The sequence below is a fragment of the Periplaneta americana genome, chromosome 9 (assembly GCF_040183065.1).
Source record: "Periplaneta americana isolate PAMFEO1 chromosome 9, P.americana_PAMFEO1_priV1, whole genome shotgun sequence".
NCBI classification, from domain to species: Eukaryota; Metazoa; Arthropoda; class Insecta; order Blattodea; family Blattidae; genus Periplaneta; species Periplaneta americana.
The window spans coordinates 171,729,484-171,757,302 of record NC_091125.1 but is presented as its reverse complement, the minus strand read 5'-3'; the positions used below and the strand labels follow the sequence as shown (position 1 = coordinate 171,757,302).

The 27,819-nt window shown below is 36.1% G+C and overlaps 1 protein-coding gene across 3 annotated transcripts in view; it reads left to right on the top strand.

Annotated features, from left to right (window-relative positions):
* Positions 1–27,819, top strand: part of LOC138706743 (transmembrane channel-like protein 7) — an 86,308-nt gene that overhangs the window by 10,071 nt on the left and 48,418 nt on the right. For all 3 annotated transcript variants that reach the window (XM_069836384.1, XM_069836382.1, XM_069836383.1), the window contains exons 6-12: positions 3,770–3,917; positions 8,544–8,695; positions 11,581–11,714; positions 15,839–15,960; positions 19,846–19,994; positions 24,458–24,608; positions 26,294–26,553. In XM_069836384.1, coding sequence (XP_069692485.1) covers positions 3,770–3,917; positions 8,544–8,695; positions 11,581–11,714; positions 15,839–15,960; positions 19,846–19,994; positions 24,458–24,608; positions 26,294–26,553 — 1,116 coding nt within the window. The remainder of the gene's footprint in view (positions 1–3,769; positions 3,918–8,543; positions 8,696–11,580; positions 11,715–15,838; positions 15,961–19,845; positions 19,995–24,457; positions 24,609–26,293; positions 26,554–27,819) is intronic.

Below are 27,819 nucleotides of genomic sequence, written 5' to 3'. Positions count from 1 at the left end.
GCCCTCACATAAGCCCGCCAGCGGTCCCTATCCTGTGCAAGATTAATCCAGTCCCTATCATCATACCCCACCTCCCTCAAATCCATTTTAATATTATCCTCCCATCTACGTCTCGGCCTCCCTAAAGGTCTTTTTCCCTCCGGTCTCCCAACTAACACTCTATATGCATTTCTGGATTCGCCCATACGTGCTACATGTCCTGCCCATCTCAAATGTCTGGATTTAATGTTCCTAATTATGTCAGGTGAAGAATACAATGCGTGCAGTTCTGTGTTGTGTAACTTTCTCCATTCTCCTGTAACTTCATCCCGCTTAGCCCCAAATATTTTCCTTAGCACCTTATTCTCAAACACCCTGAACCTATGTTCCTCTCTCAGAGTGAGAGTCCAAGTTTCACAACCATACAGAAGAACCGGTAATATAACTGTTTTATAAATTCTAACTTTCAGATTTTTCGACAGCAGACTGGATGATAAGAGCTTCTCAACCGAATAATAACAGGCATTTCCCATATTTATTCTGCGTTTAATTTCCTCCCGAGTGTCATTTATATTTGTTACTGTTGCTCCAAGATATTTGAATTTTTCCACCTCTTCGAAGGATAAATCTCCAATTTTTATATTTCCATTTCGTACAATATTCTGGTCACGAGACATAATCATATACTTTGTCTTTTCGGGATTTACTTCCAAACCGATCGCTCTACTTGCTTCAAGTAAAATTTCCGTGTTTTCCCTAATCGTTTGTGTATTTTCTCCTAACATATTCGTCATCCGCATAGACAAGAAGCTGATGTAACCCATTCAATTCCAAACCCTGCCTGTTATCCTGAACTTTCCTAATGGCATATTCTAGCGCGAAGTTAAAAAGTAAAGGTGATAGTGCATCTCCCTGCTTTAGCCCGCAGTGAATTGGAAAAGCATCAGATAGAAACTGACCTATACGGACTCTGCTATATGTTTCACTGAGACACATTTTAATTAATCGAACTAGTTTCTTGGGAATACCAAATTTAATAAGAATATCATATAATACTTCCCTCTTAACCGAGTCATAAGCCTTTTTGAAATCTATGAATAACTGATGTACTGTACCCTTATACTCCCATTTTTTCTCCATTATCTGTCGAATACAAAAAATCTGATCAATAGTCGATCTATTACGCCGAAAACCGCACTGATGATCCCCAATAATTTCATCTACGTACGGAGTTAATCTTCTCAAAAGAATATTGGACAAAATTTTGTACGACGTCAACAAAAGTGATATTCCTCGAAAGTTACCACAGTTGGTTTTGTCCCCCTTTTTAAAAATAGGTACAATTATGGACTCCTTCCATTGTTCTGGTACAATTTCCTTTTCCCAAATAGCAAGTACAAGTTTATAAATTTCGCTATATAATGCACTCCCACCCTCTTGTATTAATTCTGCTGGAATTTGATCGATACCTGGAGACTTGTACTTTTTCAGATTTTCTATCGCAATTTCGACTTCTGAAAGCGTGGGTTCGGGTATAAATGGCTCAGCAGTTTATATTTCAATTTCGTCCCGATCATTTCTATTTGGCCTATGTACATTTAGTAGTTGCGCAAAATAGTTTTTCCATCTGTTTAGGATTGATGGAGAGTCTGCAAGCAAGTCACCATTCTCATCCTTGATCACGTTTACCCTTGGCTGATATCCATTCTTAAATTCCTTTATACCCTTATATAAATCTCGAATGCTTTTATTCTTACTATTTGTTTCTACCTCAGTCAGTTTTCCCTTCAAGTAACCTCTCTTTTTATTCCTAAGTGTACGACTTGCTTCCCGTCTTTCATTGAAATAATTATCTCTCTTCTCCTCAACTGGATCCTGTAAGATTTTCAATTTTGCCTGTTTCCTTCTTTCTACTACCATGCAACAATCTTCATCAAACCACGGTTTCTTCTTCTTAGTTTCATAATCATGTAATTAATTAAATTGATATGTAATTAAGGTGGTAAGTAATTAATTAAGGTGATACGTAAATACTTAAGTTGGTAATAGTTGGGTTTAATGGAAATACTTATAGGTTAGGTTTACTTTTGCTTATTGTAGCCATTATTATAGCATAGTTTTTATTTATAGTCCTAGGTTTATTGCATCTATTTATTTATAGTTAGAAATAAAATTACGTTTATTTTCTTATTACTGTAATTATTGTAAATTTTATTAATATTTATTGTAATGTTATTATTGTATCACTGCCACCAGATGTATACACAATTGTAGTGTTAATAAATACATACAAGAAAGTGTAAAGAATGTAGTAGATAGACATAGAAACAATAAATTAAAGTGAACGAACATCGAAACTAATGACAAGTGAAAGAGAGAGAAATCAGTAGTTAAATTAGGTGAATTGGATAATCAATGTGAATCAGTGTTGTGGGTTGGCAGTAGCATCAGGGGTGGTGCTATAACTGCAGGGGTATTGTAGATATAATTATATGGAAAGTGGCAATAAAAGAGAGGTCCACACCTGTGGAGTAACGGTTAGCGCGTCTGGCCGCGAAACCAGGTGGCCCAGGTTCGATTCCTGGTCGGGTAAGTTACCTGATTGAGGTTTTTTCCGGGATTTTTCCTCAACCCAATACGAGCAAATGCTGGGTAACTTTCGATGCTGGACCTCAGACTCATTTCACCGGCATTATCACCTTCATCTCATTCAAACGCTAAATAACCCAAGATGTTGATAAAGCATCGTAAAATAGCCTACTAAAAAAAAATAAAATAAAAGATGGAATTGGAAGTAGGAGTGATGAGAAAGGGATAAGTACGTAATAGTACATTATGCAACGAGCCTATAATGGTAGTAATTAAGACGCGAGTTTCATAATTTTCATACGAGCGTCTTAATTACCATTATAGGCCAGTTTAATACGACTTTTTACGCTCGACCATATTTCTAACTTGAAATTATTCATAAGTATTCATGTTATTCTTATCTGACTGGGGAGCAGAACTGACCTTGTGCAATATCTCGTAAATTGTAAGATGTGCGCAGACGCGAAAGTATTGATTTTTTCCGAGAAACAAATAATGTCATTGACCTTGATATATTCTAGATAGTAAAATAAACATTAATCTTGATATAACCTTGAAATTGATTAGACATTGAAAAACGAGATGACAAATTGAATTTATTTGAATATTATTTACAATTAACGCTAATTATTATAGTAACAGAACATAACGTTCTGCGACAGTATTGGATTTCCAGCCTCCGTGATGTTTCAGTAGTTGTCTTTCGATTGCATTCCGAGAATAATCGATACTTGCGCTTTCATATTGCTACAATGGTGTTTTCTGATTGGTGGAACACCTGAACTTTAATGAATAGGTGTACTTTAATGAGGTCCATTAAAGGGCTGCTACCAGGTGTATAATTACTACATTTCGGCATGGTCGAGCATAAATAAATATACGAGAGAATAGTATGGAAATAATAAGTGATGTAAGTGTTGTAAAATGGAGAAAATGGAAATGTACACAAATAATTTAGGGAAAAGAAGAAATAAGAGTAGGTGGATTTGAGAATCGAGAATGGAAGTAATGCAAATAAGGAAGGAAAGGAATATACAATATTTAATTGGCAAGCAGGGAATGGAAGGAGACAGTCTGGGTATGAGAGAGAATGTTGTTACCAACTGCATCGTCTTTGATAATTAAGAATTTGATTTTATCATTTTTATATCAGTTTTTCTGTACAAAAAAATGTATTGTCTTTGCTGTCCTTTTTCTTTAGGGAGACGCTGAGGGAGTTGCCAGAATCACTGACAATGAAACGCACAATAAAAAGGAAGCTTGTCAAATCCGTGAGCCTGAAATCAAAACATTCCCCACTCAGCATTTGGAAACAAATGAAGTACAGGATAAGCATTTCATTTTCGAAGGTAATTTATGCTAGTAACACTTAATTGCTTAATGTGGTATATAAAAAGCATTTCCACTACTTTTCATGTTGTAAGTGAATAGGTTATCCATGCAAGAATTCAATAGCAATCACCATATTGTCATAAAAGTGCTAAAATATGTTATTTTATTTACTCTAGAGATAATAGATTAAAATAAATTATTATCAGTATTCTGTATAAAATCTAAAAAAAATTCCATCTCCTTATGAGGGAATTTATTTTTTGTATTCCCCCCCCCCCCCAATCCCACTAGGTTGTTTCTCGACATATATGTTAAATTGTTAATCTAAGGATATACAGGGTGATCCGTTTGGGAAGACGTAGAATAAAAACGTGATAAAATGAGAACTGTTGCTATTTATTTTAAGTAATTTGTACATGCATTCTAGAAGAATTGGAGTTTTTTCCAAATTAGACCTCAACGTGTCCACCATAGCGAACACGACACAGTTCATATCTTGAGGCTAATTCCTCCCATGTGTGGTCTAACATCTCAGGGGTAACTTCCTCAAAAGCTGAGAACATCTTTGCTCTGAGATCATACACATCATTCTTCACGAAACCCCAGAGAAAGAAATCGGGTGGTATCAGGTCTGGGGAATTTGGAGGCCACATAATTCGTCATCCTCGACCACACCAGTTGTTACCAAATGTGTCATCCAGATAATCACGGACGTCTGTTGCCCAGTGTTCCTGTTGAAACATGATATCCATGTTATTTTCATGTTGCAATTGTGGTTCGAAAAAGTTTTTCAATATGTCCAGGTATGGTCCAGATCGAACTGTTTCCTCTGTCAAGATAAACAGCCCATACCTGTTATAGCGACTTACCGTACACCAAACATTAACTTTAGGAGTAGCCCGTTCCAGTTCAGTGACTCGGAGCCCTCTGAACACCATACCACAGTCTACTATATACAGTCGCGAAGCTTGGGGTGATTTTTTGCATTTCTCGCGATAGTTGCTAGCCGCTTGGAGCGCTGTGTGTACTGGGAACAATAGACTGTGTCACTGGCATCGTGATCTAATACAGGCCGTAAGGCAGACCATGTGACTCGCTTAACCCGATCACGAAGGGCGGCGTTTCAACCATATACATTAATTGAAATGCATAAAAAGTAACATATATTTCTCTAAAATGTAGTGTAATTGCATTAATAAAATTTAAAACAATGATTAGGAGACACTTCAGACATAATTCCTTGCGAGTTAAGGTGAAATATTATTTTTGGTGTGAAAATTACGTTGTTCGTACCTGTAATAGACCTACCTGCCTTTATTTGGAAGAAATTATTGTACATTCATTTATGCACGATTCAATAATTTTCATTTGCACCGCACAAATATTTAGATGTGTTGAAATTATAGGTTATATTTACTGTCCCAGTTGCCCCTTTCTGTCTAATTTTAGTGGTCTCCAATGCCCTGCCATTCATATGGAAATATTATAGGTTATGTTTACTATATCTTATATTCCTAAATTCGTAATTATACATGCGCATGTCACCAAAAGGTGGAAAGAGTCTGTGATGAGGCGATAGTAGCGATCCTGGTGGCTAGCAACTATCTATGGATGCATATTTCAACTGTCTATGTTTGCATATTTAGTAGGTATTGAGCTTCGCAACTGTATATACTAAACTGTGACCATACTCTCGTTGAAACCGTCATTGAACAGACGTTACAGCAAACTGCAAGACACATTTCGCTCATTGTTGTGCAGTAAACGGCATTTTGTTTATTCGGTCATTGCTGGGTAACTTCTTTTGATTCTTATGCTGTAACTATGGTGATACAAAACTCCCGTGCTTCAGTATCACATTGGAACTGAAATTAATTCTCTCTTATAAATTTTATAGTCATTTTATTTTATGTCTTCCCAAACGAAACAGACTTTATTTTTATCATAATTTTTAATAGATTTTTATTGTAGTTGTGTTAGAATAGAGCATGTGTTTTTTATTTTGTCGGAAGAATTGTTATTTGTGAATATAACAGTTCATGTTTATATTAAAATAGGAGCATTTTGAAGTTGGAACTTTTTCAAGTCATGCCCAAATTTTCAAATTCATTTGAAATCTGAGATCTGGAAATAATGAGGTAAAAAATTCTCACATCTACTAGGTTCACTTTTTGTTCTTGTGTATGTTCCATAATAGTACATTATGCAACGAGCGCAAGCGAGTTTCATAATTTTCATACGAGCGTCTTAATTACCATTATAGGCAAGTTTCATACGACTTTTTATGCTCGACCATATTTCTAACTTGAAATTATTCATAAGTATTCATGTTATGATTATGTAAGTGAGGAGCGGAACTGAACTGAATTGTGAGATGTGCGCAGACGCGAAAGTATTGATTTTTTCCGAGGCACGAATGTCATTGACCTTGATATAATCTAGAGAATAAAGTGAATATCTAGTTTTGATATAACCTGGAAATTGATTTAGAATTGAAAAACGAGATGACAAAATGAATTTATTTGAATATTATTTACAATTAACGCTAATTATTATAGTAACAGAACATAACCTTCTACGACAGTATTGGATTTCCAGCCTCCGTGACTTTTCGCTAATTGTCTTTCGATTGCATATCCGAGAATAATCGGTACTTGCGGTTTTATAATGGTACAATGGTGACTTCTCATTGGCTGAACAACTGAACTATAATGAATAGGTGTACTTTAATGAGGTGCATTAAAGGGCTACTACCAGGTGTATAATTACTACATTTCGGCATGGTCGAGCATAAAATTAATTGACTTATATTTTTCTGCTAATAGTTCAGTATTGTATTTTAATTCATAAACATCTCGTAGCATGGAAATCTGAAGCTCACAATTGAGCTCTCACTGATTTAGGCAAGCAGTTATTTCCTATGTCAGTCCACTTCATGTTTATCTGTGAGAGCACTCTTTCAACAAAGGCATTTTAACTAATAATAGATATGCTGAAACTATCAGTAAATTGAGAAAACTGAGCACTCCTACATTTTTTAAAACAGAAATCCATTTTTAGTAACATCATATTTATCATTGCTACTTACCGTACAGTGGCTAACGAATCTTTCAGAATAAAGTATTCGTCATACAAGTCGCTCTTTTTTGTCTCAGATTCTAGGCCTATATTTCACGCTAATTTTGTTATATCATCAAAAATAGGAGAACGCTTTAAATCTGAAACTGACATTGTGCACAAAGGATTTTCATCTGAAAAATCAAATAATTTTTCAGTGTATTCTATTGGTCAAGTCAGAAAACTCAGGAAGACTTAATTGAATTTTGATTCTGATAAAATTACAGAAAATGCTTTCAGAGCAAAAAATTCATCATTAACTTTACCTCTAAGCTGATTCACTACCATTATCCCAAGCTACTGGATGTCAGGAGTGAAATTATTTTGTAATTAAGCTTCATGGAACTAAAACCTCACTAGGCTTCGGATAATGACGCACACCACGTCGAAACTAATCAGTCAGATAATTTTTATAATATTAACACAGTAAAGCAGTTATAACGTTAATCAGTGATTAAAAATGTTAGTAATAAATAAGCAAACTGTCATTTCATAAATCTGGCCATGTTTGTTTCATGAAACTTTAAGTTTTCTTTTTTGTATCTTCTGCGTCTATACTGTTTGTTAATTCCATCATGCAATTGTACAAGTTAATGATAAAATAAACCAAACAAAGAGATCTTGCCTTTAGTACCATGTTGGAAAGAGGTAGTGGAAAAACATCCGTCAGTCCAACCAATCAAATCTCTTGCAAGATTATCCTTATAAGAGAATTGAATGTTGAATTTAACATTGTTTATTATTCTGTACCATTAAAGTAGTCCCCGCCCGGAGATCCGATTGGGGGACTATTTTACCTCCGGATAATTTTACCTTAATGGTACTCATTTCATATTGGAGTGAAAATGGCAAGTTGTAGCCGATTTAAGTGAACACCATATTTTAACGTTTTGGTGGCTACTTCATTCACACACAACCCCCAGAATGTCTGGAGGACCACACCTGCTGTTGGTCGACGGGTCCATTGGACCTAGCTGGGAGATCTTGTTGATCACCAGCTTTCCCTCCTTAAGCCACTGGAGGACGATTTTAGTGCCATAGCAGGTCAGCACTAGGAACAGAAAAGTAGGAAGGGGAGGAAGGAAAGGGAAATGAACCCCTAGGCCTCGAATGCTCTAATGCCGTCGGGGTGGAAGAAAGTAACAGTTCAGTCAGAGGACTGGATAGGAAAGGGTAAAGAGGGAATTAGGTATTGAATAGAGGAAAATTATACCAAATTCAGTCATTAACTCATCAAGCTGACCAGTGCTAATTGATGAGTAGCCCCTCCCTTCAGTTCAGCTTGTAAAATTATGCTTACTAACAGCTGCACCACGGGAAGGTAGGGATGGGACATTGATTGGTTCCTTAAAGCCTTCAATGGGAAGGATTAATGGCTCTCCCCCTGTATCCGACAGATACCCTTTTGCAGCCAATGTATGAAACCAGTTTCTCCAGTGTATGAGATGCATCATGTTTCGAGTCACACTCGCATTGGAGAACAGTTGACAATAGGTTCTGATATCTCTTGTTCTTCTTGATTGCAGTTTCAAGTTGCTGTGAAGAACGTGCTGTACACCTTTGAGCTGTGGTACAGTGGCATCAAGAAGATTGAGGGACATTTCGGCAGCGGAGTGGCAACCTATTTTAGATTTCTTCGCTGGCTTTTCTTGCTGAACTCCATCGTATTTCTTATAAGGTATTGATAATAATCCTTAAAATTTCAGTGCATCTTAGTGTTCATTACGTGTTATAACCGAATGTGACTCATTCATAGTGATGTTAGCAAGCAAGCACTCAGCTCCTGTTCAGAAAATGAGTTACTGAATGACTCTGTAACCAGAGCAATCTAAGATACACTTACTTACTTATAAATGATTTTTACAGAACCCGAAGATTCATTGCCATCCACACATAAGTCCGCCATCGTTCCCAATCCTGAGCAAGATTAATCCAGTCTCTACCATCATATCCCACCTCCCTCAAATCCATTTTAATATTATTCTCCTATCTATGTCTCGGCCTCCCCAAAGGTCTTTTTCCCTCATATCTCTCAACTAACATTCTATATGCATCTCTGGATTGACCCATACATGCTACATGCCCTCTCCATCGGAACACAAGCTGATTTTCGAGAAAGAATACCTCTATTCCGCCAACATTCTCGCTGCCATAACTCATAACTCCGCCGTATGTGTAGTGAGAAAAAAGCTGATAAGTGGGACAAATAGAGCTCCTCGAACTCTATCTGTGGTGCAAAGGACAACCCTCTGCCCCCAGGCATATGGATGGTAGAGGCCGGCAAATTTAAAAAAATGGTCATTTTGACTTCCCAAAATACACATTTATCAGATTTTTCTCTACACAAGACATCTAGATTTAATGTTCATAGTTATGTCAGGTGAAGAATACAATGCGTGCAGTTCTGCATTGTGTAACTTCCTGCATTTTCCTGTAACTTCATTCCTCTTAGCCCCAAATATTTTCCTAAGCACCTTATTCTCAAACATCCTTAACCTCTGTTCCTCTCTCAAAGTGAGAGTCCAAGTTTCACAACCATACAGAACAACCGGTAATATAACTGTTTTATAAATTCTAACTTTCAGTTTTTTTGAAAGCAGACTAGATGACAAAAGCTTCTCAACTGAATACTAGCAAGTATTTCCCATATTTATTCTGATTTAATTTCCTCTTGAGTGTAATTTATATTTGCTCCAAGATATTTAAAGTTTTCAACTTCTTCAAGCGGTAAATTTTCAGTTTTTATACACTTATAATAATTTTATTGTATTATATTTTTTTTTCATTATACATCTTGATTAAACACTTTTAACACTTTATGTCTCTTGAGATTTAGTTATTGAAACAACTTTCTAGTGTTAAATTGAAATTAAATTGGTAAATTTCCTCAGTTGGCTGTTTTGACTGCACTGTTAGTCATCTTCAGAACTAACGAGGTTCTTGCTTGTTTCCATTTTCTTCTGGAGTTGCCTTGTTGCTGGGTGGATTTGTGTTCGGTAATGTGGAGTCAGATTGAAAACCTATCAACATCAACACATAAACCCAAAGCTACACTAGAAAAATTGAGAACAACAAATCTATAAATTTCCCAGACACCACAATAAGAAAAGTATATAACAAACATACATTCAAAATTTATAGAAAACCCACAACAGTCACACATATACACAACAGATCCAATCACTCAACACAGCACAAATATGCCACATTTTCGAGCCATGCACAGATTAATCAATTTATCAATGAACTAACAAGACTACAATGAAGAAATACACACCATCAAATACATAGCAGAAAAGAATACATATAATCCCAACATAATAGACATCATAAAAAGGCAATATAATCGCAAGAAACACATCACAAACACCAAAATAAAAATAAATACATCACACTAACCTACGAAAATAAAAACACACACATAATCGCATCTTCATCCAGGAAATTAAATTACAACATTGCATACAGAACACAAAACACTACAGAAATACGATGAAAGAGTAATGGAACGGAGAAAAACTCTCTCCGGCGCCGGGATTTGAACCTGGGTTTTCAGCTCTACGTGCTGATGCTTTATCCACTAAGCCACACCAGATATCCACCCCGGCGTCGGACAGAATCATCTCAGATTAAGTTCCAACTCTTGGGTTCCCTCTAGTGGCCGCCCTCTGCACTACGTCATAGATGTCTATGAACGTAGGACTGAAGTCCACACATGTGCTGAGGTGCACTCGTTATGAGTGACTAGTTGGCCGGGATCCGACGGAATAAGCGCCGTTTTTCTCTGTTCCATTACTCTTTCATCGTATGATGACGCAGAATATCTGCATGGAAATATCATATGTACTTTGGAACATTAAAATAATATATACTCTACAGAAACATTTCAATACATAAACAAGACAAACAAACAAATACAACCTAACAAGAGTAAACAAATTAACATGCAATAATTGTAACAAGTTTTATATTTCGGAAAAATTTTAAGATAGTTTCAAACGGATACAAAGAACACATCACAGCCAAAACCAAATCACAAAATACCTCCACGTATGCAGAACACATCACAAACACCAACCACAACTACAGCAACACAGAAACAGTCATGAAAATCCTACATATTCAACCGAAAAACCAGAAATTAAATACACTACAACAGTATGAAATATGCAGACACACGAAAACACACCCACAATGTATTTTCAATACAGAGTTAAATTTCAGAACACACACCGTATTTGACTCCATGGTACCGAACAGAAACACACCCCCCCCACCAAAACAAAGAAACCGGAAAGAAGCAAGGACCTCACTAGTTCTGAAGATGACTAGTCGAAAATAGTCAACTAAGATAATTTACCAACTTAATTTCAATTGAACACTAGGAAGTTGTTTTTATAACTAAATTTAAATTTATTTTCTACCAAAACTTTTCCTAAACTGTTACATCACATGTTTTTGTACGTAAGTAGGTTCATTATTTTTTTATGAAATATTAATTTTTGATTAATGTTATTAATTTATTTCTGAGTTTTATGATTTTATTGTTTATTTCCTGCTTAGTTTTGGCTTCATTGTAGTCCCTCAGCTGTTACATCGCTTTTATGAACCTGTGGAAGGAAATCAGACCCAATCTGTCACAGTTGACATTGGTTTCATTGAGTTACAAGAGGAAAATAACTCTACCACACGTATAGGTAAGCAGACGTATAGAAAACTTGTTATTCAGTTGAAGTAGTGGTGTTTAGTGTGCACCATTCCATAATAATATATTCAGTACATAGGCCTAGTGGTCACTGTGTATAAAACATTAGGATGAGGCTTAAATGTATTGTTGGAACGTTGACGTGGATGTTGGACTGTTATGTGATGTCTGAGATCCCAGTGATTCCATATCATAATCTAACGCTCATTTTACTGTGGCCCCATAATTTGGAATGAACAAAAAGTGACAGAGGATTCATCGAATTCATATACTTGCGTGAAACGTTTATGCTGTTCGTGATTGTTGCTGTGGGCATGGTTGGGATTTTAAGAATCTTTGGAATTTGAAATAAAAGTTTGATATTTCTTTTAATTTCTGTCTTCATACTCCCCGCATTTAAATTTAACAAGGCAGAGCCTTCTCGTTAGCTACTTCATAATCGCTTCCTCATTCCATGAGGCCTAGTCTACAGACAACATTGCAATTGATAGTCGAAGTGATTCACACATTGATATGACGTCAATGAGCTGTTCGAAGTTGCAGCTAGTGAATAATCTCATGTCGTTACAGGGAATAAAATTGGAATTGGATTCATTTCGTCATACCAAAGTTATTCCCCATCGAACGCCAGGAGAAAGACTAGAGTCATATCACCTCTCTTTTAAATTCGGGATATTGATTTTCTGTTTTAATTCTTGAACAATGGATATGAAACTTTCTTGAGTTTTCAATCTATAGAGAGGACTATATGAATGCCAATTGTTTCCTGGTAATCTGATAAGTTTTTCATATTGAATCAGTGCTTTTTCTTCTATTGTCATTTTGATGCTGTTAATATTAGTGAGGAATTTCATAGAATCTGAAATCAGAAGTGAACACTGAAATACTGAAACAATTGTCTTTAGAGACAATTAATATTAGGTACCCTCCACAAAACTAGCCTCATTTATATACCGCTGGATCCTTGATCTGCAGAGAACAAGGTGCCGGTGCAGGTGTTACGTGCTGTCTCTTCTCACTATATAGTTCTCTTGGATATGGAACAACAAGTTTTGATGGTGAAATCATTGCAATAAGTGAAAGTCTCAGGAATCTTCTATGCCACATCAATAAACTTAGGAATGCAGTTATATTGTCAGACTCCAAAGCAGCTATTCTATCAATAGTCTCTAAACACACGCCTTCATCTCAAACAGCAGAAATAACTAAAATGCTCTCTCAATTAATATCACTCAATAAAAGAATTGTATTCCAATGGATACCATCCCATTGTGGAATCCTGGGAAACGAGAATGCGGATGCTTTAGCAAAGAAGGGCAGCACTGCTACTTTCAGACCTGTTACTAAATCTACGTATTACTCTGTGAAAAGATTTATTAAATCTACATACTTAGACTTCAACAAACAAAATTTGATAACTCAATCCCAAGGGAAAAAATGGAACTCTCTGCATCATAATCCACAGTTAATTCCCGATTTACCATGAAAATAGTCTGTGGCTGCATTTAGATTGGCAACAGGCCATGATTGTTTGGCCAAACACCTGCATAGAATTGGAATATATCAGTCCCCTAACTGCCCATTGTGCAACTCAAACCAAGAAATGGATTCGGAACATCTAAAAATCTGTGCTTCAGTGGCTGGTCATGATAATATCTTTGAAAAATATTGGAGTGCAAGAGGTCAAATGACTTTATTGTCAAACGCCTGGCATTAGAAAACAACAACAACATCATATCACCTCTCTTCTCTGAATGGACTCCCTCTCTTGCACATAAATATTTACTGAAGGACAAGCATGGACAGCTTCGAATTTTCACGAATATCAAAACAGACTTAATCTTAACAATGAACACGTGCTATATTTTCCCTTTCTTACATTTCCACTGCAAACTTAATTTCGAGCAACATTGATTTAGAACATAAATAACTTGAGTGTGTAAAGCATGCCGGGAGTGCGAAAAGAGGGGGCAATAGTGGAGAAAAGCCTGTCTATAATCTGAGGAAATGGTGCCTCAGTGGGCTGAAATAATAGTAGGTTAGCTAGGTAATGGATAAATGGAAGTGAGCTGTTGTACGTTTTTCAGTGTTAAATAGTGTTATAAATAAAGTGAAAGCAATGTTGCTAGGATACGAGCGCTAATGTGTTGTGTGAGAAGAATTCAGACAGTGAATATAATAACAGTTCAAGTTTTTAGTGAAATAGTCAACAAGGGTTAGGTCTTATATTATAGTAAATAAGTTATATGTATTTTTTTTTTGTCTTTTTTTATTATATTATTTGATCAAACATTATTAATTTCATATGAGGCAATCTTCCTGAATAACAATATATAATATACAGCAATATATAAAAGAGTCGATCACTATTTCAAAGTGATTTGAAGCACTATATCATAAACAATTTTCACCCCAGTGTTCCTAATAATAAACACAAGACACTGACAACCTGTAGTGTCGCTGTAATGTTACAAACAACTGTAAAGAACAAACTTCGGGACGCGTGAGAATGGGGCACAGTAATGATTCAGCTGATCATTTATGGTCGTTTATGCATTGCTCATAGATTTCTCAAGGGTGTGACACCTGAATATGTTTTTAATATACTATATTACGAGAAATTAGCAACAGAACTAAAGGATGCGAAATACTCTCTACAGCTCTACACGAAATAAAATATTTCTTCCAACGATTTAGATTCTGGAAAAGTCCCCATAACACTTATAGCGTTCCCTCGTTGAATGGCAATACTAATTCTTTGGCAGAGGAAAGCTGTAGAGTGAGAGTCACCGTTAATTGCTGATAAATACTTGCCGATATCAGAAGTTAACAACTTCGCCTCGGAACACCATGGGCCCATAGATTCTACGGCGAAAACGACAAAATTATATCTATCCAGAAGATCGAGATACTTATTGCGTTTAATTGTAACAGCAGATGCAGAGGCTGACCCAGCGAGTTTGGAAGTTTTGGGCAAATAAGAAGAAGCGAAGGTGTTATAACAAGTGGCATCCCATAAAAGTGATTGTTATATGTATTGTTATTTAAAGTATTAAGTTAGTTATGAAGGTAGGAATTACTTTTAAGGGAACTGAGAATAAGAGAAGGGAAGTAGAATAGTAGTGGATAAAGTAAAAGGATGGTCAAGTGAAAGTGAAGGGACATGAAAGACATAGCAAGAACAGGCTTCAAGTGTCAAAATACGTCTTGTTTGAAGTTGTAAATAGTGCAAGTAAGGGAATGCTGGCCCGAATACAGAAATGTGAAGGGACAGTAGGACCAAAGATTTTGAGTGAGAAATATATATATATATCATAATATGAATAACGTTTCATATCTCTCAGTGTTTAAAATACAATCTTATAAGTGAAAAAAAAACGAATAAAATAAAATTGTATACATGAACTAATTTAATGTGGAAAGTATAGGAATTTTGCCAGGACTTTAGATAAAAATGTATAAGTGTGAAAAATGCGTAAGTGCGAAACGTGTAAAAGAAGTTTTACTGTAGTGAATTTACTTAATGGCCTGATTGTGTTTTCATTTCTACTTTCAGCCCTTCTTTATTCATATTAAATGAAAACACCATCTTAAGAAAAAGCCCGCATTTGAGGGAAAAATTGTGTGCTGTATCAGGGATACACCCAGTTTTGGGAATGAAACTACAGTTGTCTTGGTTTGAATGTTATAAATGCAGAGTATAACAAGAGTGGTTCTCGGTAGTCTTCCTAGCCAAGCTTCATGGGTTCAGACGCAGCCAATGGCGATAAAATATTTGGTAGGCTTCCTGCAGGAGAAAAGTGGAGCTTTGGGCCCTGTGCCCCATGGCACGCAAAAGGAACCTATCCCTAATACAGGGCTCCAGCCAAAATTTGTTGGCCATTTCTCACCCTCATTGAATTTCGATTCTGGAAAACCCCTGTGATTGGAAGCAGTGAATCCTACTTTGTAGGATTGACAAGGAGATGAAGTGTGGCCTATTATTTAGAAAAATGTACGATTTAAAAAAAATCGCGAAAGAACAGAATGTTACTCGACTCTTGTTCCTTTCTTGTCATGAATTCATACATTGAGCAAAGTAATCAGTATAATACATGTTGTTGTTTTCTTCCACAGTTACTCCTCTTCCATTTACCACGGAGAACTGGAAGGACGCACCAGGTTATAAGCCACGTGTGAGGAGCAAGCCATATGCTTCAAATGCTGATTTCTCCTTTGAAAACATTTTTACAGGCGAGGTATGACATAGATAGCTTTATTAATATTCTTTGACCTGGATACACTGTTATATGATTTGTTCTCTTTGTAAAAATCTGTTTCTTAACTTACACGAGTTGTATTCAGCTCATGGGTGATATTGATCATCATTTATCACACATAATAATAATGCCACAGTTCGCTTTCCTTTATCTAAGAGCAAGTAGTATCTTTCTCCCAGATCCAATTTCCCCTCTAACAGACTTTTACCACACTAGAACAAGTGTCAATATTGAAAGAAACTTTATCCAAATTAATATTTGAGGAGAAAAATTTGCTCCGGCGCCGGGGATCGAACCTGGGTCCTTGGTTCTACGTACCAAGCGCTCTGACCACTGAGCTACGCCGAATTCAATCCACAGCACCAGACCGAACCTTCCTCCTTCAATGTCTCCCTTTGTGGCCTGACTCCAAGTTAGCCATATATGTTGACGTATATGTCCAATGTCAACTGCCATTATATTAGGGGCGCACTCAGTTGAGTGACTTGTTTGGCCGGGATTCTGCAGTGCACAGTAATCTGTACAGACATATGCACTGCAGCTATGAGAATATTATAGATTTATTAATTTGTCCTACAGAATAATATCTGTAATATTGACAATTAATATTTGAGGAGGCAGTTGACATTGGACATACACGTCAACATATATGGCTAACTTGGAGTCAGGCCACAAAAGGAAACATTGAAGGAGGAGGGTTCAGTCCAGTGCTGTGGATTGAATTCGGCGTAGCTCAGTGGTCAGAGCGCTTGGTACGTAGAACCAAGGATCCGGCTCGATCCCCGGTGCCGGAGCGAATTTTTCTCCTCAAATATTAATTGTCAATATTACAGATATTATTCTGTAGGACAAATTAATAAATCTATAATATTTATCCAAATTAGCCTACATGAAAGAAAATTAATATCAGTTGCGTTTTTTTTGTTGTTGTCTGAAATTGCCAATATTGCTCAGAATAGAAGATGGTGGCGAAAGTTTGTTGAGGCCTTTTGCTCCAGTTGGAGATACAGAAAATGGTGATGATACGTTTTTTGTTGCCCAGAAACTTTAAACTGTATTGATTTATTACTAAATATGTTGTTATATGTATCCAGAAGTTTCAGGCCAATTGCTTTAGTATTTTCAGAAATGTTGGTTCCTAATTACCTTATTGTCTCGAATATCCCACATCCTCGAATAAGCCACGCACTCCACTTTTGAAAGTCCAAAAAATAAATAAAACAAATACAAATTACAAAAATAAACTTTCAACAAGTGTATTCACGACAAATTAAAAACAATTAAACACAAGTACAGTTCAGTTAACGGAACAGATGCATTACAGGACCCACCCTAAATATAAAAATATGTTAAGCCACGAAAAAAAAGGTCAACGGAAGTTGCGTTTCGATCAATTAAATGATCGATATATATTGTTTTCATTATGTTGCCAACCAATCAATATGGTTGTAAATTAGTTTGATCATAATCATGGCGGCAATTTCGAATGCTATAGTTAAACATAAAAAAGAAGTGGATCGAATTCTCCCTCTCGATTTAAAATGTAGGCCTCGAAATGGAAATTATGGAATTATAAATAAGTTGTAAACTTTTTAGTAGCTTTATCCATGAATAAAGACATGTAGGCTATGTTTATGGTTTTTATGCGAATGTGGTTTACTTAGGAGTGAAATGTTTTGCGAAACATGCAATCCTGGGATGAGACTGAAGAAATTCAAAAGTAAACGAGATGAACTCCTGTGGAGATGTCATTGGAAATTACAAGGTATTAAATGATAGACACAGGAACGCCGTATCGTGGCACTTTGTGAAATCACTCGGATAACGGAGAAGATGAAACGGAACATCTCCAGTGAGGTCCATGGTAAAATGCTAATTTTACACCAATTTTGTTTTTAATTCTTTGGTCCAGGGAAAATACTAGTAAAAATGTGTTTTTGTGAAAGACTAGTATTTTCCCTGGACCAAAAATGCAGTATAAATTGAGTAGAATTAGTATTTTATGATATACCTATCATAAAGATGACTAACATGAACTTAATTTTATTGTTGTATTAATACCATTGTTATATTGCTTGAAAGTTTAATGTTACTGTGTTTAAAGTTTAGCTTTGGTTTGTTTCTTTAACTTTATTCTGAATAAAATTTAATATATTGTATAACAAAGGTGACTAATATGAGCTTAATTTCATTGTTGTTGGTTTTATTAAATTATACATGTTTATAGTACTGGTACTATGTATTTAGAATTGTTAAGATGGCATACTTGATATAATAATCGAAAATATACAATATATAATCGATACTATGGAATATTCGGGGTGGGTCCTATAATGCATCTGTTTCCAGTTAACAATAAATTTCATCCTGGAACAGGACGCATTTGAAACCCATCCTACGCACACGCACTACTTTCTTGTCAGTTGTCTTGCTTAATTGGCCGTTTACACAGTATTCTGCAACATTAACAGCTTGCATCACAATTTCCATGTTTCTCTGCATCTGTGATAATTTTAAGCTTTTCACTGCAAGTAATGGATCACAATCTCATACATTTAGTGGTAGATATTCATTTTCAGAATTGGACATACAGAGTGGGTCAAAAGTCGCTTTCCCCAAACACTTCCTTACATTTAATTACATTCAATTTACATTTGATTACACATTCATTTACAGATTTTGTACAAAATGGAGGCCCTGTTTCTCGATGTTTAGACATTGATTTACAGATGGAGAACATAACTCACGATTTTCACGAATGACTGTTCGATCATCTGTCGCAACTGATGCAGATCCTGCGGTTTCTGAGCAAAAACATAATTTTTCAGGATACCTCACAGCGAAAAATCACATGGCGTCAGGTCGCATGATCTGGGTGGCCATTCTGTTGTGCACAAAAACACATTGTTCTGTGGTTAATTTGTGATTCATTGCAGTTATTGCATAGAGAAGCGACCCAACACTATAAAACAAAACAACAACAATAACAAGACATGACGTCGAAAAAACAGTTGACGCACGAACATGGTTGCCAACCCACCACTTATTACACCAGCTATTCGTTTATTCAAGTTATGACATCTGTATATGTGTACAAGTATGAAACTTAACAACGAATATTGGGGGAAGCGACTTTTGACCCACCTTGTATAAGACACGCACACTATACACTTATCACACTTGAACTTGATTCTGACTTCTGACATGTACTACTAATCCAAACTCCAAGGTTTTCCCTAACCGAAAGGCAAATGCCGGGTAATCTTTTGGCGAATCCTCGGACCTCACCTCATCTCACTAAATCTCGCCGAAATATTGTAAAAAATTGCAGAAAATTGTAAAAATTATAGAAAATTACTAAATTGTAAAACTGTAAAAATTGTAAAATTTTGTAAAAATTTGTAAAAATTGTAACTGTAATATTGTAAAATTTCGACTTGTTCCACATCTTAAAGCTTCATTGCTCATGTAAGATCTATGGAATATAATAAATGAATGAAATGAATTTTACATCAACAATTGAAATACCCACGCAGGAAGATAATGGCATGCACTACCACCTTAGGAGTTGCGTGAGAGGAAAAATGGGCAATGTTACGAACTTAATTTCGAATAAGCTGCACACCCGTTTTTTTTTTTTTTTTTTACTTGCATGTTTAATTGATATTTTTAATTCAATAATTATTCTAAAACAAATAAAGATATTCAAATGTAATTTTGCCGTTATACTTGAGTACTGTACTTCCAGTTTCAAATCTTGCAGTTTTGTGATATTTGGCTGAGATACAGTCATGAACCCCGAAAATTGAGTAACTGGTTCTGTTAAGCTACAGGGTGCTTTGACGTGTTTTCGGTGTGTTGCAGGGATTTTTCACAGACACAACCCTGTATTATGGCTACTATACCAACGAGACTTTCTCTATGGTGTCAGGCCTGCAGTACAACATTCCTGCAGCATACTTCTTCACAGTTCTTGCTTGTTACCTCTTCATCTTTGTCACGCTGTCTGTCAGGTGAGCTGGTTCCCCTCCTCATCACCTCCTCTATTCATTTTCTTCATTTCCTTCACTCTTCTTTCTCCATCTTTTTCTGTTCGTGTTTTTTTCTCTTCTTCCTCTGTGCCTTTCCTCTTTCATATTTTTTTCCATCTGCTCCTTTTTCTTGCCATTTTTCTGTTTCTCTTTTCGTTTTCTTCCTCTTTTTTACCGTCCTCACTTCTTCTTTTGTTGTCTTCCTCCTCTGTCTTCTCCTTCTTTATTTCTTTCCTTCTTCATTCCCTCCCCTTCTTCTTTTTATTTATCCATGTTGAATCTTTCGTACACTACTTTTAACACTTGAATATAAATAATTGATTAAATGGCGATCTTACTCGTGTTAATTGTGTAAGCATGTGTGGCTTACAGCTGTTTTGGTGCTATCCTCAGAGCCTACTAGATCTCGGTGCTATCTCAACTTCGCTGCCTGTTGTGTGGGTGCGTTCGTGTGATGAAGAGTTGTGTCAAATAGTGTGTGTGTTCTGAAATTGATCTGTGTGTTGAGAATTTGATTGGGGTGTGTTTTAGTGTGTCTGTATATTTCATATTGTTCTAGTGTGTTGAGTTTTTGGTTTTTGGGTTGTATGTGTAGGATTTCCATGTCTGTATTTATGTTATTGTATGAGTGGTTAGCACTAGTTATGTGATCGGCATATGTAGATGTATTGTGTCCTCTGGTTATTGCTTTAATATGTTCTTTGTATCGAGTTTGGAATGATCTGCCTGCTAGAACAATATGAAATATACAGACACACTAAAACACACTCCAATCAAATTCTCAACACACAGATCAATTTCAGAACACACACTATTTGACACACTCTTCATCACACGAACGCACCCACACAACAGGCAGCGAAGTTGAGATAGCTCCGAGATCTAGTAGGCTCTGAGGATGGTGTCGAATAGCACCGAAACAGCTGTAAGCCGCACATGCTTACATAATTAACACGAGTAAGATCGCCATTTAATCAATTATTTTTATTTATTTTTGTTATTTTTTCTATAGCTATCTAATTTATGATGTTGGCTACCTCCTCAGTAGTAAAGGACCAAGTATTTGAAATTAATTTTATATTTTTATTTGTTTATTTAATTGTTTCGGTTGTAATATTAAGAATTTTGATCTAGAATTTTTTGTTAGTTATTTTACATTTGAAGACCTCCCCGGAATAAGGATGTAGCCAACACAACCATAATTCATATTTCAGGAGAAAAGAAAATTATTTCAGGGGTATATTTCATTGGGCTTATATTTACTATCACAACCATTTGACTAAACAAGGATACAAATTTATTCAGCCATTAAATACAATAATTTGCTATAAATAAATGCTTTAACCCCTTACTGCATAGGGCAGTTTTGCACACACTGGTTTAATATTCAAATAACTTAATTAGTTCTCTCTTTCTCAACTGATGTCACATATCGTCAAATCCAGTTTTTCTTGACAGTGTGCCATATCTGTCCCAGTATGCAGTTTGAAATATATGCTTATATTATAAGTTATATGAATATAAAACCCATATCTGTCCCAGTATGCGGAAAGGGGTTAAAATTATTTTTTCAGCCTACATCACAGGTTTCAAGAATCTGATGTTACATTCTTTTTCCCAGGAAGTCTTAAATTTTTAAACTTTGAAATACAAGGCAAGTCAAAAAGGTCGCAGGGTTTTCAAGAATCATTACATACTAATTATTGATAACATCATGGTCAAACTTGCATAGAAACATGAAGATGCTTTGAAAATCTAGTTTTATATTGCCTGCAGAAAATGTAGTTCGATACATCAGGCACAAGGTAGTGTTTAATGAAAATGGTGTTCACGGCAGGAGAGAAGGCATTTTCTGTGCTCGAATTCTGTGCCACCAAGTCAGTTATCACTGTTGAGCTTTGCTTCTGAGCAGAGAATGCAGAGGATCCACCGTCAGTTAAGTCCATTCATTCATGGTACTCACGGCTTTTAAGGAACCCGGAGGTTCATTGCCGCCCTCACATAAGCCCGCCATCGGTCCCTATCCTGCACAAGATTAATCCAGTCTCTATCGTCATATCCCACCTCCCTCAAATCCATTTTAAGGGGTTAGGTACAGCTTACAGCAGTAAAATGTTTGGAAATATTCAACATTTTTTCCCTCCATTACTGTATCTTGTACAATAATGAAAATTGGTATGTGTAAAACACTGTCCTTCTGCTATATGAAAAATATTTTTACGATTTAAAAAGAATTATTTCTATTTTTTTTCAAAATTCATAATGGTGGTAGTTCACTGTGCAGTGATGAAGCATTTCCCTCATAACTCATAAACTTGTTCTCTCTCTTTTATTTTATTGCTGAAACTCACGTTTACAATATCATGCTCTTTCAACTACATTCCTCAGTAAATAATATTTTTTTTATTTTGTTTTGGAAGCAAATACTGATACTTGACCATTTTTTAATGAATTTATTTTTTATCAGACAATCTATCAAAGGTAGAGAAGTGACCTTGCATCATATTGTAGATGCGTAAATACACACAAAAATTTTCATCATAGAATTTTCGATAGTTTTTTAGTTATGTGGGAAATGCTTCATTACTGCACAGAGAACTGAATTTAAAAAAATGTAAATAATTTTTTTTAACCATAAAAATATTTTTTGATATGATATGATATGATATATTTCGTCACAGCACTTCTTTACATGTAATGGTGTACCTCACATTTCTGTATCCGGTGCCACCATTAACATATTATTACAATAACACATTATTTGCAGTACACGTCTACACAAATACTCCCAATTACACTATGTACCTTCTGTTATTTGGTCAAACTCCCCTTCAGTATTTCTCCTACATTTCATTTGCTACTCTCTATTTGTTCCTTAATCCTAATATATCTAATATTATATACTCCTTTCACACCCCCTTTTTCCTCTAACTACTATTCACTAAAATCTCAATTTCAATTTATCTCTATAAATTATCATATTGAATTATTTGTCCTATTTGTTCTTTCACCTTTTCTCCTATCTTTCTCTTATATTCATTTACTGTCCCAACGTTCAAATGTTAGTACTAATTTTATGCTGTCACTTGTTCACTTCTCTTAACCCTTTCTCACTATTTTCTCTCATTCCTATTTGCGCTCACTTTCACTTTCTCACTATTCTGCTTACACTTAATCCATTGACACTATTCTCACTTCCTATAAATAGCCTACTTATATATTTTTTTTGATATAGCAGAAGTACAGTGTTTTATACATATTAATTTTTATTATTGTACAAGATACAGTAATGGAGGAAAAAATGTTGAATATTTCCAAAATTTTACTGCTGTAAGCTGTAGCTAACCCCCCCTTAATATTATCCTCCCATCCTCCCATGTATCTCTTGGTCTCCCCAAAGGTCTTTTTCCCTCCGGCCTCATGTATGGTACAAACAGTTTAAAGAAACAGGTTGTGTTGCAAGAAAAAGGGGGGTATATGTGTGATGGCAATAACTGCCTATTGCCATGGTTTCTGCTGTCACCAGATTTGACTCCTTGTAACTTCTCTTTGTGGGAGTACATTAAAGATGCTCTTTTCATACCACATTAACTTGAAGATATGCATCATCAATGGCACTTTGTCATAGCCACAGGCGTGGCTCAGTCGGTTAAGGCGCTTGCCTGCCGGTCTGAAGTTGCGTTCGGGCGCGAGTTCGATCCCCACTTGGACTGATTACCTGGTTGGGTTTTTTCCGAGGTTTTCCCCAACCGTAATGTGAATGCCAGGTAATCTATGGCGAATCCTCGGCCTCATCTCGCCAAATACCATCTCGCTATCACCAATCTCATCGACGCTAAATAACCTAGTAGTTGATACAGCGTCGTTAAATAACCAACTAAAATAAAAAAAAATGGTGCTTTGTTATGTCGTATGTGGGAAGGCATTGAGTACCACAGTGATGTCTATCATCTGACCTGTAGTGCACATAGAGCATCTGTAGGAGTCAAAACATATTTAATAGTTACTGTTTCTGTTGGAACTTGGTGCATTAAGGTAATAAATCCATACATACTTGAAATTGCATTGATGTAGGTTCAGTGTTAAGTACGTAGTAATGTCCAAAACTTGGAGAACTTTTTGACTTGTCCTATATATACAGGGTGGCCCACATAAGGTGTTACAAGTTTTTTCTTAAGTGGATCAGTAAAATTAAACGCTGAGTATTCTAAACTTCATTAGAGTAGCTGTACTTTTAGAGTATCATCGTGAACTGCTCAACATTACATACCGACCGACCATAATTTTTAAATTGTACATGTATTTATCATCATTATCATCGGCAGTAGCATTGCCATCACCATTACAGTCCTCAGTCATCACAATCATCTCCTTTTTTTATTATATGTATAGTAGGTGAGATTAGTTACAAGAAAACTTAAGTTAAATCTGGAATTGTGTTACAGCATGGCGCGGTCATATCGTAAGACGTTCATTGAAACTGCTGGGGACCTGAAGAATGTGTTCGCACACAAAGTATTCTGTGGCTGGGATTTCAGCACGGCCACCAATGAAGCTGCTGTTCTCAAGTCTAAGAGCATCTACAACGATCTGAAGGTAGGACACAATGAAACTTGATCACAATTGCTAACACAAATAATGTGACAAGAAGCATTGGAAACTAAAAATGTTCTCTTATGCTTTAAAGAAAATCAAAATTGAACTGAACACTCAGAAGAGTGAAAATTGGGACATGATGGTAGTCCTTTGAGCCAAAAATTAAATATGATCATAGTCTTCAGGGCCAAAAAGGAAATGTTATCATAGTTTTAGAGCCAAAAATGAAATACGACCATAGTAAATTGAAGTAAACTGAAATACGACCATAGTCAATTGAAGTAAACTGAAATACGACCATAGTCAATTGAAGTAAACTGAAATACGACCATAGTCAATTGCGGGAAACATCAAATATTGGCATAGTCTTTTTAGGGGAAAAATTACATACAAACATTCCCTTTTGAGCCAAGAAATGAAACATTAAGAAACTAGGTCTTTTCCCCTCAGGTCCTCCAACTAACACTCTATATGCACTTCTGGATTCACCGATATGTGCTACATGCCCTGCCCATCTCAAACATCTGCATTTAATGTTCCTACTTATCTGTCCAATTCCACAATCTTTCTCGGTATCATAACTTAAATACTCGGTCACAATATACCACTGCACACATCATCTCTTTATTCTTCATCTTTCACTGTTGCTACTTCTCGTCACTGGAATTCTCTGCCGCCTGAAGTCAAGGGCTGCCGAACTTCAATTTCCTTTAAATGTAAATTAGAAAAATATCTTATGATGAGTTGCCAGATCTAATGCGTTGCAAATATTTAATGGAATGTGTTCCACTGTATTTATTTTTATTTTTTTTTTGTTTCTTATTTTTATTATCTAAATCGTGTTTATTTATCACTTAACACCAATATGTATCCCACTGTGTTATTTTTTTTATTATTAATCTATTTTTTGTGTACATTTTATTCAATTGTCGGTTTCTGGTTTAATTATGTAAATCCTACTTAATTGTAATCTAATACTAATATGTATACTAATGTGTTTATTTTTATTTTTACTCTGTACATTTTTTTATTGAATTATCGGCTTCTGTTTTTATGTGATTCGTATTTGATTCTAACAACATTAATATGTATTCCACTATGTTTATTTTTATTTTATGAGGTAAATTTTTATGTAACTACCTCTTTTGATCTCATTATGTACCTAAATGTATCAGTATGTAATTAATTCCGATCCAGTTTTATGTTCAATTATGTAAGCAAGTTTTAATCCTGGTTGAATGTAAGAGAAGGCCTTACGGCCTTAACTCTGCCAGGTTAAAGAAAGCCATTATTATTATTATTATTATTATTATTATTATTATTATTATTATTATTATTATTTATGTCAGGTGAAGAATACAATGCATGCAGTTCTGTGTTGTGTAACTTTCTCCATTCTCCTGTAACTTCATCCCTCTTAGCCCCAAGTATTTTCCTAAGCACCTTATTCTCATACACCCTTAACCTCTGTTCCTCTCTCAAAGTGAGAGTCCAAGTTTCACAACCATACAGAACAACAGGTAATATAACTGTTTTATAAATTCTAACTTTCAGATTTTTCGAAAGCAGACTGGATATTCACAGAGTATAATACAATCATATTGATGCTAAATTTTACAAAGCGTACCGTAACGAGATCTTTTGCTTGTAGTGTGCTTGGAACATTTACTAAACTGTGTGTTTAGGAGCTGCTGGAAGACCTGAAGAAGGATGAAGATGAGTTGAGCTGCCAGAGCAAGTTCTTCCTGTTCCTCTCCCGCTTCCTGCTGAACGTGTTCGTGACAGTGCTGCTGGGCTGCACAGGCCTGCTCATGTGGTTCCTGCTGCGCGGGGGGATCGGCACGGGCAGCGCCACAGCCCTGCATCACGGCGCCACCATGGTCATGCCCCTCATCATCACCGTTCTCATGATGGTGTCTCCCGTACTCTTCTCCTGGCTAGCAAGGTAAACCCCTTCATTAATATCTTTATAACTACCACAGAATCAGGCTCTTTAGACTTTATAAGGAGGCGTACATATTCATAATGTTCCAATCTTTCCTATTTTCTGTTTTCCACTTAGTCTCCGCATATGATCCATATATCTTAATGTCTCTATCATAATATGATATCTTCTTCTGCCCTGAACTCTTCTCTCGTTCACCATTCCTTCCAGTGCATCCTTCAGTAGGCAGTTTCTTCCTAGCCCGTAATCCAACCAATTTAATTTTCTCTTCCTGATCAGTTTCAACATCATTCTTTCTTCACCCACTCTTTCCAATACAGCTTCGTTTCTTATTCTGTCTGTCCATTTCACATGCTCCATTCTTCTCCATATCCACATTTCAAATGCTATACCGCCAGCATTCCATTGTAAGATATTTAGTTGATTCTGTACCATTAAAGTAGTCCCCGCCTGGAGATCCGATTGGGGGACTATTTTACCTCCAGATAATTTTACCTTAATGGTACTCATTTCATATTGGAGTGAAAATGGCAAGTTGTAGCCGATTTAAGTGAACACCATATTTTAACGTTTTGGTGGCTACTTCATTCACACACAACCCCCAGAATGTCTGGAGGACCACACCTGCTGTTGGTCGACGGGTCCATTGGACCTAGCTGGGAGATCTTGTTGATCACCAGCTTTCCCTCCTTAAGCCACTGGAGGACGATTTTAGTGCCACAGCAGGTCAGCACTAGGAACAGAAAAGTAGAAAGAGAGGAAGGAAAGTGAAATGAACCCCTAGGCCTCGAATGCTCTAATGCCGTCGGGGTGGAAGAAAGTAAGAGTTCAGTCAGAGGACTGGATAGGAAAGGGTAAAGAGGGAATTAGGTATTGAATAGAGGAAAATTATACCAAATTCAGTCATTAACTCATCAAGCTGACCAGTGCTAAATGATGATTAGCCCCTCCCTTGTAAAATTATGCTTACTAACAGCTGCACCACGGGAAGGTAGGGATGGGACATTGGGTATTTGTCCAGGTTGGTTCCTTAAAGCCTTCAATGGGAAGGATTAATGGCTCTCCCCCCTGTATTCGACAAATACCGTTTTGCAGTCAGTCTCCTAACTGTCCATTGTGCAACTCAAATCGAGAAATGGATTCAGAACATCTCAAAATCTGTGCGTCAGTGGCTAACCATGACAATATCTTTGAAAAATATTGGAGTGCAAGAGGTCAAATGACTTTATTGTCAAATGCCTGGCATTAGAAAACAACAACATTTCA